Here is a 16,081-nt window from a genome sequence, read left to right as displayed (position 1 = left end):
AGAGCGCTTACCAGGCCACCTCCACAGGTGCTGAAAGAGGCCAGCGAGCCAGGGTGCTGCAGCACCGCCCCGGTGTAGAAGCAGGAGGCGTCGGGCGGCGCCGGAGGGCGCCGGGCCGCTGCTGCCAGCGTCGGGACGGGGCCCGGACTCGGCCGCTGCTCCACCGCGAAGCGCGGCGCCAGGAAGCGGCCATCTCTCCGGAGCAGCAGGTACAGGTCCCGGGAGAAGGCCGGGATCCGCAGCAGTACCTCGTCACCGTCCGACTCGGCTTCCTGGGCCGGGGGAGGAGACGGGGGTGGCTGTGGGGGCGGCGGCTGCCACGAGGCCGGGGCGCCCGGGGACAGGGCGGCAGCCCCGCCGGATCCCCGCGGCAGCTCCTGCGATTCGAACTCCTCGTCCTCCTCGCCCGCTGGCGGCGACGGCGGCCGAGGTCGGGGCCGGGGTGCGGAATGGCCCTCGGCGGGCTCGCCCGGCGGCGCCGGGGCCACCGAGCGCACCTCGCGGGAGCTGCCGGCCGCCTGAGTTCGGGCGCCTCCGCCGCCCCCAGCGCCGCGCACCCAGCCCGGGTCCGCGCTGCCCCCGCTGCCGCCCGCCGCATCCACCGGCTCCCGGCGCCAGAGTGCAGGAAACACGACTTCCCACTCCTCGCGGTCGGGGGTGAACTGCAGCCCTGCGGGCGGGGCAGACAGAGAAGTGCGGGGCTTAAAGTGCCGCGGTTCCAGTAGCACAAGCATTCCCAGGCTCACACTCAGTTCAGACACCAGGCTCTCGTGTTAATGCGCCGGAGACCACCCGTCTAGCCCCTGAAACTCTTGCAACCCCTGAAGCCTTGCGATCAGATTACAAACCCCGGCATTTTCAAAATAAAAGTACGATTATATGGGGGGAGGGGTGGCGGAGTGGGGCAGCAAAGTCTGGTGACAGCACTTGGTTGTTGAAGGTAACCCAGTGCAAAGACTCCAACACAGATAAATTATTTTCTTAAGTGTATGTCAGAGCAAAGCGTCGCTATCAATTTCTGTACTTCCCCATTTTCCTCTAGGTGCTGTAATCGTACCTTTGCAAAGATTTCTCCTCTCATTAGAGGAAGGCTGACCACGCCAGGATGTTTAAAATGAGGTCGAGAGAAGTGCACTTCGCTCGCGAGCGTGACCCTCTCATCTGCACCCGCACGCTTTTTATTGCTACCTACTGAGCCCTGCTCGCCGCGCACCGGCTGCACCAGCCCTGCCCGCCCGTGCGTTCTCGGTTTCCGCCGGGAAGTTGGAAAGCAAGCCCAAAGTCTCGGGAGAACTTACCTGAAACGATCCCATTCGACAAGACCCCCAGCTGGTAAAGGAGGCAGCAGCAGCAGATGTGAGTAAGGCGCATCTCGCGGCTCTTTCCGGGACCGCGCTCCCGCGGCCGCGGCTCCTTGCCCCGCGCGCGCCTCCTTGCGCGATCCACCGCGGGCGCCGCCGCCTCCCCGGAGCGCAAGGAGGCCGGGCGGCGAGTTTGCCCGGGCCCTTTGTCTGCCGGGGGTGGGAGGGGGGTGCTGTGTGACTCCGAGAGGCTGCCCGAGCCCGGGCGGGGGGGGGGGGGGCGGGGGGGAGGAGCGGGGGCAGGCAGCGCCGCGGCCCCGCAGCGCTTTGGCTCCCTGGCGAATTAGGTGATGAGTCTATTTTCTGTGTTCTGGACGCTGCGAGAGTTTCCGGAGCCCCACAGGATAGACCCACAGTCAGGAGCGAGCCGGCCGGCGCAAGGCTGGCAGGGCTGCCTCAGGACAGGCGGAGGACTGCCCCGCGCGGGCAGGAGCGCCGTGGTGTCGGAGCCGTGGCTCGCCGCCTGCACCCGCGCGGAACTGCCAGGGGCTGGTGCCGCAGTCCCAGCAACCTGGCGTGTGCCTCGCTCCGCACACGCGGGCCGCGAGCTCTTACCCCGAGAGGCGCGGGAGGGAATTTGTGGCGGGACGAGGAGGAGACGCGACTCGCGAGGTGGGTGTGGAGGAGAAAAAAGTCAAGCAGACCTGACAAGAAAAAGGGAGCACGGGGTGCCCGCCCGGAGTGACTTTGCGGGACAAAGGTCCCAGAACACCACACACGTGCTGACACACCCAGTTGGGGTGGGGACCCAAATTCCCTCACCTGACTTCTGATTGGCCACTCCGACAGGCCGATTTGCATTCTCGCTCAGCACCCACTCCCACCCTCACCCCCCAGTTGAGGTGTGGGCAGGTAGAAGTGCCTCTCCAGTCCATCCCGCCGCCTAGTGCCGCCCCCCACCCCATCCTCACGTCACACAAAGCAAAACTTACTGCAGGCTTGAGCACAAAGCTGTGGCCCGCTTTCCAAAGACCTTTGATTTTTCTATCCATCTTTGTCTGTAGGAATTTTCTAAGGCTGCAGTTAATGTAATTCGTCATGGAGCGTGCTTCAAAGGTTCCCGGGACAGTAGACACCCTGACATTTCAGAGCCCCTTATCCCACCTTATCTTTCCGGCTTCCCATTCATCATTGCTATCAGTTTTCCTCCCCTCCCCTTCTCTTGCTCACACACACACACACACACACACACACTCTCCCTCCCCCTCTCTCTCATAAAACAAGGGTGGGATTAAAGGGACTGACATTAATATTGTACGCTAAAGATCACAGATAAAGTGAGATTATTTTGTCTCTTACCCTTTTGTACATTAAAAAATATATCTTTTTGTTATTTCTGTCTTTGAGGGGAAATTTAACCTTAAATATGCTTGCTTCTTTTGTTACAGATCTACATGGTACCCAGTCCCTTTTCCACACCTCTTCCTTGGCCACATCAAACCTTTCACATCAGTCTCAAGGGTGATTGATCTAACCTGCCATATGCATCCTCTGCACTAGGCCAGTCACCTAGAAATGAGTTAATGCAAATCAGTTTTTTTTTTAATTCCAGCAGGAGATTGGTTCCCCACTTCCTTTGTTATTTCACCTTCCGCTCTCCGTGTCAGAGGTGACTACTATGCCTTTAAGGGAGGCAGACTATCTTATTTCAAAGGAAAGCCATTGTTTGAATAAGCTGAGTCTTAGAATACCTTCTTTGAGTTGTCCTGAGTTTAAAAACAAATACGAAGACACTCTAGGTGTGTTTGTCAAAAGTTCTCTGCCTCCAAACCTTGTCTTATAAAATTTCAAAAACCAGAGTAACTAGGGTGGGTGTGGATTTCTAGACATTCAAGAAATATCTGGGTTACTTAGAAACCTACACACTCCTTTTTATGGGACTCAATTATACAGACTTAAAACTGGGCAAGAAATCAAAGGCAGTTTATTTTTAACAAATAGAATGAGTTATTAAGACAGAAGCTAGTTGTAATGAAACATCTCCACTAGGATATAGGTCTTAAATGTCTCATCTAATTTGAACAACATTGGCAACAAAAATATGAGAGTAAAATTGCAGAAGGAATGCATATTAAATTGTCTGTATTTACCGGCATACATTTGTGATTCTTTAAAAATGATTAAATTAAATATACTCAGAAGCACAGGTCACCAATATAAGTTCCTTTCTCTGTCCTTTTTTGTCCCTACTGACACATGATCCCTGATTGTCATGGAAAGGTTTGCCTAACTCCCCGCTAGCTATAATCTTTCTCCCATTTGAAATACTGTTATAATTTATTTGTATGTTTTCTAAGGCTTTTATAAATCATTTGGTTTGTGTACATTATGTACATATTTCTTCTTCTAGACTTTTTTTTTGGAAAATTAGGATTTCTTTTACATAAATTTTTAAAATTTTTAAAAAGATTTTATTTTTAAGTAATCTCTATACCCAACATGGGGCTTGAACTCACAACCCAGACATCAAGAGTTGTATGCTCTACTGACTGAGCCAGCCAGGCACCCTCTTTTGTAGATCTTTTTTTTTTCAGAACACACTGCCTAGTTCAATGATTTACTCTGAATAGGTGTAGAAATTCTAAGGAGATTCTCTACGATCATTTAGAAGATGAGAGAAATTGATTTCTGTACGGGATTTTATTCCAATTTCTTAATCCAGAATTACAATACTAACTCTGTTAGTGATCACCCACTATCAGCATGATTTATCTGACTTACAGAGAGAATGAGCCTAACAGAAAAAGAACTTGTAGGAAGTTTTTGTGCTCTAGCTAAAGAGACTTAGATGTGCAAATAAGAACATCAGTTAAAGTGGGTTTGAGTGTGTATGCATGTATGTGAAAGAAAGAACTAGCCTGATTTGGGATTGAGTAAATTGTGCACAGTGAAATAAAGGGAAAAAGGCAGGACTGTGATGTGTGTGTGTGTGTGTGTGTGTGTGTGTGTGTGTGTGTGTGTTACTAACCTCAGAGAGAAGAAAAGAGCAGCTGGGAAAAATATGTTGGTTAAGACAGGTCACTACATATGTCACCAGATGGTAGCTAGCATCAACCAAGCTCAGCTTTTGTGGGGTGGAGGTAAGTGACAAAGCATCAGAGTAAGTGGAACCAACTGTTCTTATACACAAGGTGCTCACATGTTGCATTTTATAAACCATGCTTCTCTACATAGAGAGTTGGCTTTGATGCCTTCAGCCCTTCCTCATTCTCTCGACTCACTGGCCCTAAGCCTCTCCCAACTTAAAGCTAATCTTAAGTCCTTTCCCCTCCACAACACCTTAAAATATTAGAAAAAAACAAGAACCCGTTCACTGAGTTGCCTGAAGAGGCTTCGGCACCAGAAGGAGAAATCCAAACAGAGCCATGAAGATGAGCTGAGTAGAGAAGACACAGCAAGATGACTAGAATTTAGAGGCCAGAGTACCAGAGCTACATATTGAGTATAATAGTTTTCTACTGAGACATAACAAAGTCAGCAGTTTAAAACAGTAAACATTTATTATCTCACTCTGTTTCTGAGGATCAGGAATCTAGGAGTAGCTTACCTGGATAATTCTGGCTCAGGGTCTCTCACAAGACTGCAGTCAAACTCTTGTCCAGAACTATAGTTTCTCAAGACTTAACGGGACATAGAGGTTCTGTTTTCAAAATCACATGGTTTTTGGCTGGAAACTTGCCACCTGGACCTCTCCACTGGCCGCGCATTGCATGTGTCCTCTGGGAATAAGTGATTCAAGAGAGAGAGTGCACCCACAGTGGAAAGTTGGTCTTTTTATAAAAAGACCCCATCTTGAAAATGGCATACCATTACTTCTTCCGTATTCTATTCATAAGAAGCAAATCACTAAGTCCCAGCCCACAGTGAAATGGAGAGCACTCAAAGAATGTATGGGCATATTTTAAAAACCATCGGGGGTGGGGAAGAGCCTGGGTGGCTCAGTCAGTCAAGTGGCTGACTTTGGTTCAGGTCAGGATCTCAAAGTCACTGAGGTGGAGCCCTGTGTCGGGCTCTGTGCTGACAGCTCAGAGCCTGGAGCCTGCTTCGGATTCTGTGTCTCCCTCTTTCTCTCTCTCTCTCTGCCCCTTCCCCACTTGTGCACTAGCTCTTGCTCTCTCTCTCTCTCTCTCTCTCTCCCTCAAAAATAAACATTAAATGTTTTTAATATAAAAAAAATTTTAAAAACATCAATGCCCCCTGACCATAAATTATTTGCATTCCTTCCATGTGCAGAATGCACTCATCCCTTCCCAAGGCCCTCAAAAGGCTGATCCTATGAAAGCAGCCCCTCAATGTTCAGAATCTCTCTCTGTAAATCACGTGAGGTGTGCATGAATGTTTTCAGCATTGTTCATTAGGTAGAGCTCCTTGAATTTAGTCTTTCTTCTTCTACAGACTTGTGACACTATAGGAACAGTATATTTGCCACTCATACATCCAACATACTGTGGTGAGACAGGCAGGGACAGCTGCCATAGACGTTTCTGTTTACAAGGGAGGAAAAGAGGAAGCACAAAGGAGACACTGGCTCAGGCACAAAGGGACCACTGGTCCACAGCAATTCTTAAATCCAATTGGGAAAATGTTTAAAGTTCCCTGATTATGTCTCAAGGTCTGAGAATAATTCTCCATGGTGCTGTGTCTTCTCCCTGGGAACTGGTTTCTGCTCTGAGTCACCCTCCCATTTTCATGAAAGATGGGATATGTTTACAAACAAATCATTTTCTCAGATGACTTCCTAACAGTAGAACTTACACATCCAGCAACTCCCTATCATTTTATGTGGTCTCTACCCATTTTGGTCCCAAAATATTTACCCACATTTAACTGTTTTTCAAACTTTGAGAGTCTTTTGTGAATCTTCACGGGTTTCACTTTTTATCCATGAGACTAAAGCCACCCCCTCAAATCTCTTTAAGATAAACCCTTCCCTACCTTGGGTTTCCGAGGAGATGCATGTTTATACACTTGTTAGAATTCCTAGTGTTCCACTGAAAGGATCCTGGGGAAACAACTTAAAACACTTTAGAGGACCTTCACTCTGACAGAAAGAGGCTCTGAATGTCCACGTGCAATCATGATGAGTTCTTAACAAGGGATTTTACAGTCACACCTTTGACTTCATCATTACGCCGTGCTTTCCTGAAAGCAATTTCTTCTTAAGTTTAGCATTATTTTCCAAATAAAGAAGTGGAAAGGTCCAAAGCCATCAAGTCCTGGCTACTTTATGTGAACAGCCTCCTTTAGTCACCCTCCCTCCTTTCACATTTTCTGTAAGCAGGAAGAAACCACATGGCAACTTCCAAAATTTTTGGAAATTTCCTCCTCAGTTTGATGAACCAATACATTAGGCCCATTTTCTATAACAGACAAGAGTCTTGATAAATGTGATGCCAAGGTGTTATAAGGATTTTTTCCTTTAGTTACAATAATATTTACCTCATTTTCCTAAAACCTCTTAGCTTTAGCCTAACCCACGATCATATGGCTTAAACTAAAAGCCTTTTTAAGGGATTAAAGAAATTAAATTTATAGTTTAAAAACTTCAAAAAAGAAATCTCTATCTCCATACACGATCAGTGGTCACTGAACATTTATTTTTACAGTAACACCAATGCTACATCATCTTTCTCAGAAAAAGGAACTTTGCATCTCAATTTATGAAGCTGGCATTACCTTCATACGAAATCCAGAGAAAGCCAGTACAGAAAGTGAAAATACAGGTTAATATCTCTCATCAATATAAATATAAAATTAACAAATTTAATTCAGCAATATATCAACAGAATAATGTAATATGGTCAGTGAGATGTATATAAGGAATGCAAGGCTGGTTCAGCATTCCAGAACAATCAATGTAATCTATGATAACAACAGGCTAAAGAAGAAAATCATACAACCATACCAAACCAAGTGGGAAGAGCATTTAACAAATTTCAATATCTGTTTATGATTAACACTCTCAGCAACTTGAAATAGGAACAGAAGGGAAATTCTTTAACTGGATAAAGAACATCTATTTTTAAAAACTATAGCTAAGAATGAAAGGCAAATGCTATCCTTCTAATATTGAGACCTACGCATGGGTGTCCACACTCACCACTCCTATTCAGAACAGTTTATTGGAAATCTGAGCCAGTGCAATAAAGCCTTCAAAGGAGATAAAAGTAATATAAATTGGAAAAAGATAAATAAAACTGTCCCTCTTTGCCAATCACATGATTGCCTATGTAGATAATTCTCAAAACAAATGCAGAACAATTCCTAGAGTAATGAGCAAGTTCATAGAATACAAGGTTAACACCAAAAATCAAACATATTTCTATATACCACCAATGAACAAATGGCAACTAAAGTTAAGATTCAGTACCATTTACATTCACTCCTAGTGAAATGTTTAGGTATAAGTCTAATTAAATATCTATAGGATCTATATGTTGAAGACCACAAGACAATAAAAATTAAAGACCTAAGTAAATGAAAAGATACAGTGAGATATAAGAATAAGCATATTAAAGATGACAAGTCTGCCCAAACATTCATTTTGTTTATAGCAATTCTTATCAACATCCCAAAATTATTGTGTATATATAGACAAATTTATTTTTTTAATATACCTGGAAACAAACTAAAATAGTGGGGGAAAATTGACAATGGATAATAAAGTCTGAGGTCTCAATACCACCTAAAATTAAGGTTTAATCCATAGCTACAATAACCAAGATATTGTGGTATTCCATAGATCAATGGAACAGAATAGAGCCCAGAAATATATTCTATACAAGTATAGTTAACTGATTTTTGTAAGATGAAAAAGTAATTCAATGGAGAAAGGATATTTTTTTTCAACAAATGGGATTGGAACAACTGGACACCATGGACAAAAAAGAAAAAAAACACAACTTGAATCTCATATCAAAATTAACTCAAAATGGATCATAGATTGAAATATAAAACATAAGACTACAAAACATGAAACTTCTTGAAAAAAATATGAAACAAAATTGGTGGTCATTGTAACGTAGGGTTAAACAAAGAGTTCTTAGACATGTTCTTTAGAAAAGAACAAAGAGTTATTTTCCAGAAACAAAATAATAATAAAAAAGTATTAAAAATGATAGATTGGACTCCAGTTAAAAGCTCTTCTTTTTTTCTGAAAAAGACTGTGTTGAGAGAATGTAAAAATGGGCCTGGGATAAGATGTTTGAAAACCACATATTTGACAAAGTTCTTAAATTCAGAATATTTTAAAAAATCTTTGAATTCACTACTACCAAAACAAATAATCCAACTAGAAAATGGGGAAAAGACTTGAAAAGTCAGTACATGCAGAACCAAGAAGCACATGAAAATGTATCAAACATCATTAATTGGTAGAGAACTGCACATTAGAACCATGATTAAATATCATTAGATGCCTGTTAGAATGCTAACATACAAAATACTGACAATATTCCAAGCACTGACAAGGATGTGGAGTCAACTGGAATTCTCATACATTAAATAAACTCTTAAATACTATTAATACAAAGGTATTATGCTGAATGAAAGCCAATCTCAGAAGACTATAAGCTCTTTTATTCCATTTCCATGCTGTTTTTGAAATGACAAAATTATAATGATGGAAAACATCAGTTGCTTCCTGGGATTAGATTTTGGAGGAGCGTGTATGTATATAAATCGCAAAAGGAAATTTCACTGTGATAATGAAATAGTTATGTAGCTTAATCATAGCTGTGATTATACAAATCAATAATACATGATAATATTTCATAGAAACATAACACATAGCTGGTGAAATCCAAGTTAAAGTCTGTGGTTTACTCAGTAATATTGTATCCATATCAATTTCCTTGTTTTGATAATGTGCTATGGTTATATAAGACATTAGCATTGATGGAAACTGGATGAAGGCTGTATAGGAACTATCTGTATTATATTTACAAATTTGTGAGTACAAAATTATTTCAAATAAAACCTGAAGTACAGCTTCTTCAAGGTACTTTAAGCTTTCACTAATACCCTCCTTAATGGTCACCACTCAGCTTCAAGCCACACTCACAATTTAAGTTACTGTTGTTACAGAAATACTTTAAGGTCCCAGAATATGTGTTATTTCTGTTGTTACAGAAATACTTTAAGGTAGCAAAATATGTATTAGTTATTTATTGCTACATAAGAAATTACTCAAAAACTTTGCATCATAAAAAAATAAATAAACATTTGCTGACACAGTCTCTTAGTGTTTAGAATTCAGGGATGGCTTATCTGAATAGTTGTGGCTTAAGATTTCATACAATGTTGCAACTCAGCTGGTAGCCAGAGCTGATAACTTGATTGTACAGTACTGTTGCTGATAACTTGATTGGCCGAAAGTCTCTGGCTTCCTTTGGAGCAGCTCTTTGAGAAGAAGCAAAAGAGTGCACTCAAGAAAGAAGCCACACAGTGTTTCAATAACCTAACCATGGGAGTGATAACCCATCACTTCTGTGACAGTCTATTTGTCAGACATGAGTCACTAAGTTTAACAACTCGAAGGGAATTGTTATTCCACAATTTGATGGAAGGAAAATTAAAGAATTTGTGGATGTATTCTTAAAACTACCACAGAGAGTGAACTCTGGATGTTTGCTGAGAAAACTTTGAAGTAATTGTCTGTGTTCTGATCTGTGCACGATATGAAGAAAATACCAATAGTCTGGGTGAGGCAGCGGCGGCGGGGGGGGGGGGGAGGGGAAGCAGAGAATGTTAGACTAAAAAATACTTCAAGTGTTGCATATTCCCACCAGGTAGAGTGGAAGGACCTCGTAATTCAAGGGGGCATTTGATAGTGCTCTCAGAAAATTACATGTTTGGTGGTTAGGGGCTAAATTAGCCCTGTAATTAAAATTGATTTGAGCTCATTCCAACAAGGCTTAGAAGTAAGTCTCAAAATGATACATCTGATTCCAAATAACTTAACAGGCTACTAGAACAAAGTCCATTGTTTTTATTTATTTTAAAAAAAAAATTTTTTTTTAACGTTTATTTATTTTTGGGACAGAGAGAGACAAAGCATGAACGGGGGAGGGGCAGAGGGAGAGGGAGACACAGAATCGGAAACAGGCTCCAGGCTCCGAGCCATCAGCCCAGAGCCCGACGCGGGGCTCGAACTCACGGACTGCGAGATCGTGACCTGGCTGAAGTCGGACGCTTAACCGACTGCGCCACCCAGGCGCCCCCAAAGTCCATTGTTTTTAAAGTAATAATAATAAATAAGCAGCAAGGATGACAAACTCTCATTCTGTGGCATCCAGTATAAAACTGCAGGCATGCAAAAAGCAAAAAAAAAAAAAAAAAAAATTGCCCACAAGGAGGAAATGTCAATTAGTAAAATTAGATTAGGCATGACAGAAGGAATGGAATGAGCCGACAAAACCATTAAAGCAGCTATGGAGATATGCTGTAACTTCATAAGAAGATAGAGAAAAACAGGAACCTAATGATAAGGGACATCAAAAACTGGATATTGTAAAGATGAAAACTACAATATTTCAAATGAACAACACACCAGGTGGGGTTGAAAGCAGACAGGGCCCTCAGCAAGAAAGATCAGTGAACTTGAAGACATAACAATAGAAACTACCCCAAATGAAGCGGAGACAAAACAAAACAAAAAAAAAGAAGGAATGTCTTGAACGTTGGTGAGCTATGGAATACTAACGATCCAACATATGAGTAATTGTAACATTGAAGGAGGGAAGAAATAGAACTATTTGAAGAAATTAGGCTAAAAATTATCCAAATTTGATGAAAACTACAAATGTATATATGCAAACAGTGCACACATAATGAAAACTATGTCAACACATATCTTAATCAAATTTCTAAAAACAAAAGAGAAATAAAAAATCTCAACAGCAGTCAGAGGAAAAAAAGTCACATTATGTAGAGAAAGAAGAATAGGAATGACAGCAAATTTCTCAACAAAACCTATGCAAACTGAGGCGGGGAGCAGGGAGGGATGGGGGAGTGGGAATCCTTCAGATACAAATTTTGTAAACCTTTTCTCCTAGTCTATGGCTTGCTGTCTTATTTACTAAGCAGTGTATTTGGAAGAGCAAACATTTTTAATTTTTATGAAGTCTACTTTATAAATTTGTCCATGATGATGTATCCTTTGGTTTCCTAATTAAGAAATGTATGCATAACTCCATATCCAGGCTTTTTCCCTACACTTTCTTCTAGAACTTTTAAAGGCTTTCCTCTTACATTTACCCAAATGGAAATGCAATCCATTTTTACATTAATTTTGGTAGATAACATGGGAAAGAGTTCCTATTTTCATATGGATATCCGACATCATTAGTGATTACAGAAATAAATATTAAGTAAAAATTAAAACCATGAATAGATAATCTTACACACTCATTATTTTGGAAAACATGTAAACTATCTGCAATATGAAATGTTTTGGTAGGATGTGGAATAAATGAAACTCTCATGTAGTACTTATGTAAATGTAAAACGGTATAGCTATTTTGGGGGAAAAATGCTTGACAGCTTCTTATGTGTATCTTATGCATACATTGGTCATACAACCCAACAACTCCTAGATATTTACTAAGAGAAATAGTATATCCAGAAGACTACTGGCATTTCATACCATCTTTATTCATAATTGCCCAAAACTGAAAACAACCCATATGTCCATAAACTGGTGAAAAGATAAACAATTTTCTTGTACCCTTGTAGTGGAATTGCACTTGGCAATAAAAGGAAACAAACTACTGATACACGTGACAATGCAGGTGACTCTTAAAAGGATTATTCTATGTGAAAGTCTAGAAAAGATAAAGCGAAAGTGATAGCTTATCAGTCCAAAGTGCCAGGGCTCTCTGGGAGACAGAGGATGAAGGAGTATTAGAGAACTTTCTTGGGTGACAGAAATGTCCTGCATCATGATTATATTGGTTACATGACTCTGTTTTTCAAAATTCATTCAAACTGTATCCTTAACCGGTAGAATTTATTGTATGTAGGTTATACCTCAATAAACCTATTTAAGGAAAGACTTAAGATGAATATGCAACCTTCCTAATGCCTCAATTTTAAGTATCAATGAGTATACGTATAGCAAACAGGGATTTTCCTCCGGGACTCCCCAGGTAAGTGAGAGCTACCACCATCCATCCACCCTGAGCCCAGGAAGCCACCCATGACTCATTTATCTTTTTAGTCACCAACATCCCTTCAGTCATGAAGTCATGGCACTTTTTTTCTTCTTCTTCAGAGCTCTTAAGTTCATATACTCTCTCGAGCGCTCCTAGCCCTTACCTGATGCAGCTGTCTCTCCTTGGAAACACTACAAAGCGCAACGTGGCCATCTAGCATTCAGTTTGTCTCCGCCCCAATCCAGTCTTCAGTCTGTAGACCGAGTAGTGATTTCAAATGAAAATGATATGCTTGGGATGAAATCCTCCAGTGGGTTTCCAGTGTTCACAGAACAAAATTCAATGTCCTTAATATCACCTAAATGCCTGTGTCATCTGAGTCCTTTTATATCTTCAGATCCATCCCATTTTACTCTTCTTGTTTTGACCTCTCTGAATTCTTGAAACATACTATGATTTCTCTAGCCTCAAGACCATACTGCTGTTCCCTCTGCCTGAAACATGTCCCTTCTCATCCTGCACATTAGCTTAGATAGCTCCTGCTTATTCTTTTTTCTTTTAATTTTTTTAATGTTTATTTATTTTTGACAGAGACAGAGCATGAGCAGGGGAGGGGCAGAGAGAGAGCGAGACACAGAATCTGAAACAGGCTCCAGGCTCTGAGCTGTCAGCACAGAGCCCGACACGGGGATCGAACTCACAAACCGCAAGATCATGACCTGAGCCAAAGTCGGACGTTCAACCCACTGAGCCACCCAGGCACCCCGCTCCTGCTTATTCTTTACACATAACTCTCCTCTTCTCTTCATGTAAGCATCCTAAGTACCAGCTGGGTCTCATTGCTCTATGCCATAGTAGGACCTCGCTTTCTGCTCATAGTAGTCCCTGACCTAGCACTTATTTGTAACTGTTTGTTCAATATCTAACTTTGCATGGTGCCTGGGTGGCTCAGTCTGTTAAGCGTCTGACTCTTGATTTCAGCTCAGGTCATGATCTCATGCTTCATGGGACTGAGCCCAGCATTGGGCTCTGTGATGACAGTGCAGAACCTGCTTGAGATTCTCTCTCTGCCCCTCCCCTGCTCTCTTAAAAAATAAATAAATGATCATCAAAAAAAGAAATATCTGAACTTGCCCAAATCCCTTCAAATGTCCCACAATTCTGCTCCCTAGGAATAATCACTGTTAGTTGTGTGCCTCCAAGAAATTATAAAAAAAAATACTGACCAAAGTCAGCATGATACTATATGACAGACAAAATTAAAATATATAAATGTACATACATAGCCTTCCCCCTCTCTTGACTTCTAACAGACAAGGTAAATTCTTCCTGCTCAGCACATGGGCCAAGCACTTAGTAAGACTAAAGCTGATCTTTCAAATCTATGGAATGCAAAGAACTTTTTTATTAGAAGAAATAACATATCTGGGAAGGAAAGAAGACATAAGAAGAAAGAGAAGATCCTATAAAAACTAGTTTTGAGAATTTCATTGAACTTTTGGATAAAGTGAAACAAAATGTCATAGCGGCAATTTCTATGCTGTGATGAATGAGCTTTGGAAAGACTTAGAAAGGAAGAAGATTATTGCAAATTTTTGTTATGTGTTATATAAATGTCACAGCATTTTAAAAGCGCATAAACATTTTGTTGGTATTCCTTTCAAGGAGTTGGAACATGGGACTTGCATTTCACAAGGGCATGAAGTGTCTCAGGTTTGTCTGAGTTTTTTTTTTTTTCAACGTTTATTTATTTTTGGGACAGAGAGAGACAGAGCATGAACGGGGGAGGGGCAGAGAGAGAGGGAGACACAGAATCGGAAACAGGCTCCAGGCTCTGAGCCATCAGCCCAGAGCCCGACGCGGGGCTCGAACTCACAGACCGTGAGATCGTGACCTGGCTGAAGTCGGACACCCAACCGACTGCGCCACCCAGGCGCCCCTGTCTGAGTTTTAATAAAACTCAACACAGTAATTGGTTGTACCTAAACAGGTATTTTAAGTTTTTTTTTTTCCATAGTAACCAAGGCCAGGATTGTAATCTAAAAATGGAATCCTCAATCCTCAAACTAGTAAAACATGTCAGAATAACGTTCTTCAGCTTCATCAACAACAAAGGCCATCCTTCAGGCTTCTTCATATGCCACTCACATACCACATGGGAAGTTTCTTTGCCACTGAAAGTTTCATCATTCGCAAATCCCTATGGAGACTCCAACTGCAGGATGAGTAAATACAGATCCAGGCCCAACAGCTTCCTGCTTGGATTTTCCCACCTCTTTGCTTTGAGCAGCATCCTACCAGGTAGCAATGGTCACCACTGTAAGGATCATCTGAAGACTAAAATCCCAGTGCCACCAAGTCTTAAACATTGGGTGTGATAAAACTTAGCATTTTCTCTTCCAGTTAGCAGTATGCTCAATTCCAACACCATTTGCAATGTTGCATCTGAGAGGAAATGCCCCAGCTGGCTAAACACTCAATAAATGTTTATTGAATAAGTGAACAAATGAAATCAAGGGTAAGTCATCTATATGTGATCTTGCCAGAGGTGGGAGAAAGGCCGAAATGAGATGAAGATAAGCCTTTCATGTCTAAAGTTCTGTGATTACTATAGTATTCATAATGTGTGTGGGAGGGGGTAGAAAGAAAGAAAGGGGGGGAAGAAGAAGGAGGAAGACTAAAAAAGGGTTTCAGATATATTCTGAGACACAAGTCTATATGAGAAAAATTTGAAAAATGCTTCAAATAAAATTTGAAAAGTTTATTGACCAGTGATTGAAATAACAGTAGAATTTCGTATTAGTGGGCTATTAGGGACATTTGCTTTGTTGAGGTTTTGCCTACCCATCATTTGACCTCCCTTCATTTGTCATGGGAATCCCCCAGTTGAGAACATGCTGGGATGGGGGGGCATCGGTTCCCAGTTGAAGTAGCCCCAAAGTCCATGTTCTCATTCTCCTGATCCACCAGGGAGCAGACTCCTGACCTCGCTAAGTGAATGTTCGCAGCTGGCAGAACTGAATCAAGTAGCACACAGGAAAGAAAAGCAACTTGGAATTCAACAGCAGTGGCCAGTAGCTATGGTTGTGGTAGTGCCAGTAGTTTGCACAGTGTCTTGAGCCAGCTGCACAGGCACCCTACCCAGCTATTCCAGAGGTTGGGCCTTGGCGATAATGAAGCTCCCAGCTCCCTGGGGATTCTGCCTGCTTTCAGAGCTTGGTTTTCTAGCCTTCCCGTCAATTAAGCTACACAATGACATGATTTTGTTAAACTCTTTTCTGCTAAAGCTAACTGGAATCCAATGCTGTTGCTATAAGCAAGAACCATAACTTAAATTGTTGTCAGGGAGTAGGTTGCAGTCAAAATAACCTTAGAAAAATCTAAGGACTTGTGCAGACTTGGGGTTGGAGGCAATGAACATTCTATAGGTGTTCATCAGTAGGAATCTGTCAGTCCAGGATACACAGTGACAAAGTTTGTCTTTAAATTATTGTCTCTGGTCTGTTGGAATGAAGTACACACTAAGAGCAGAATTTTCTGCAACCATATACTTACTATATGGTTTTA

The 16,081-nt window shown here is 42.1% G+C and overlaps 1 protein-coding gene and 1 long non-coding RNA gene across 8 annotated transcripts in view; one reads left to right on the top strand and one right to left on the bottom strand.

Moving 5' to 3' along the window:
* ADAMTS19 (ADAM metallopeptidase with thrombospondin type 1 motif 19) overlaps positions 1-1,510 on the bottom strand; it is a 241,930-nt gene extending 240,420 nt beyond the window's left edge. For all 5 annotated transcript variants that reach the window (XM_023254781.2, XM_023254786.2, XM_045058633.1 and 2 more), the window contains exons 1-2: positions 1,299-1,510; positions 12-670 (exon numbers count right to left, since the gene is read on the bottom strand). In XM_023254781.2, coding sequence (XP_023110549.1) covers positions 12-670; positions 1,299-1,371 — 732 coding nt within the window. In that variant the 5' untranslated portion in view covers positions 1,372-1,510. The remainder of the gene's footprint in view (positions 1-11; positions 671-1,298) is intronic.
* Positions 1-16,081, top strand: part of LOC123385709 — a 61,760-nt gene that overhangs the window by 353 nt on the left and 45,326 nt on the right. For 2 of the 3 annotated variants that reach the window (XR_006598676.1, XR_006598674.1), the window contains exons 2-3: positions 28-209; positions 1,043-1,356. This is a non-coding gene — a long non-coding RNA (uncharacterized LOC123385709). Of the gene's footprint in view, positions 1-27; positions 210-1,042; positions 1,357-2,749; positions 3,695-16,081 lie in introns of those variants that run through there. The other variant, XR_006598672.1, reaches the window with a different exon arrangement.

The sequence above is a fragment of the Felis catus genome, chromosome A1 (genome assembly GCF_018350175.1).
Source record: "Felis catus isolate Fca126 chromosome A1, F.catus_Fca126_mat1.0, whole genome shotgun sequence".
Taxonomy (NCBI): Eukaryota; Metazoa; Chordata; class Mammalia; order Carnivora; family Felidae; genus Felis; species Felis catus.
Note: the sequence above shows the minus strand (reverse complement) of the source record. Positions and strands in the feature narration are given on the sequence as shown.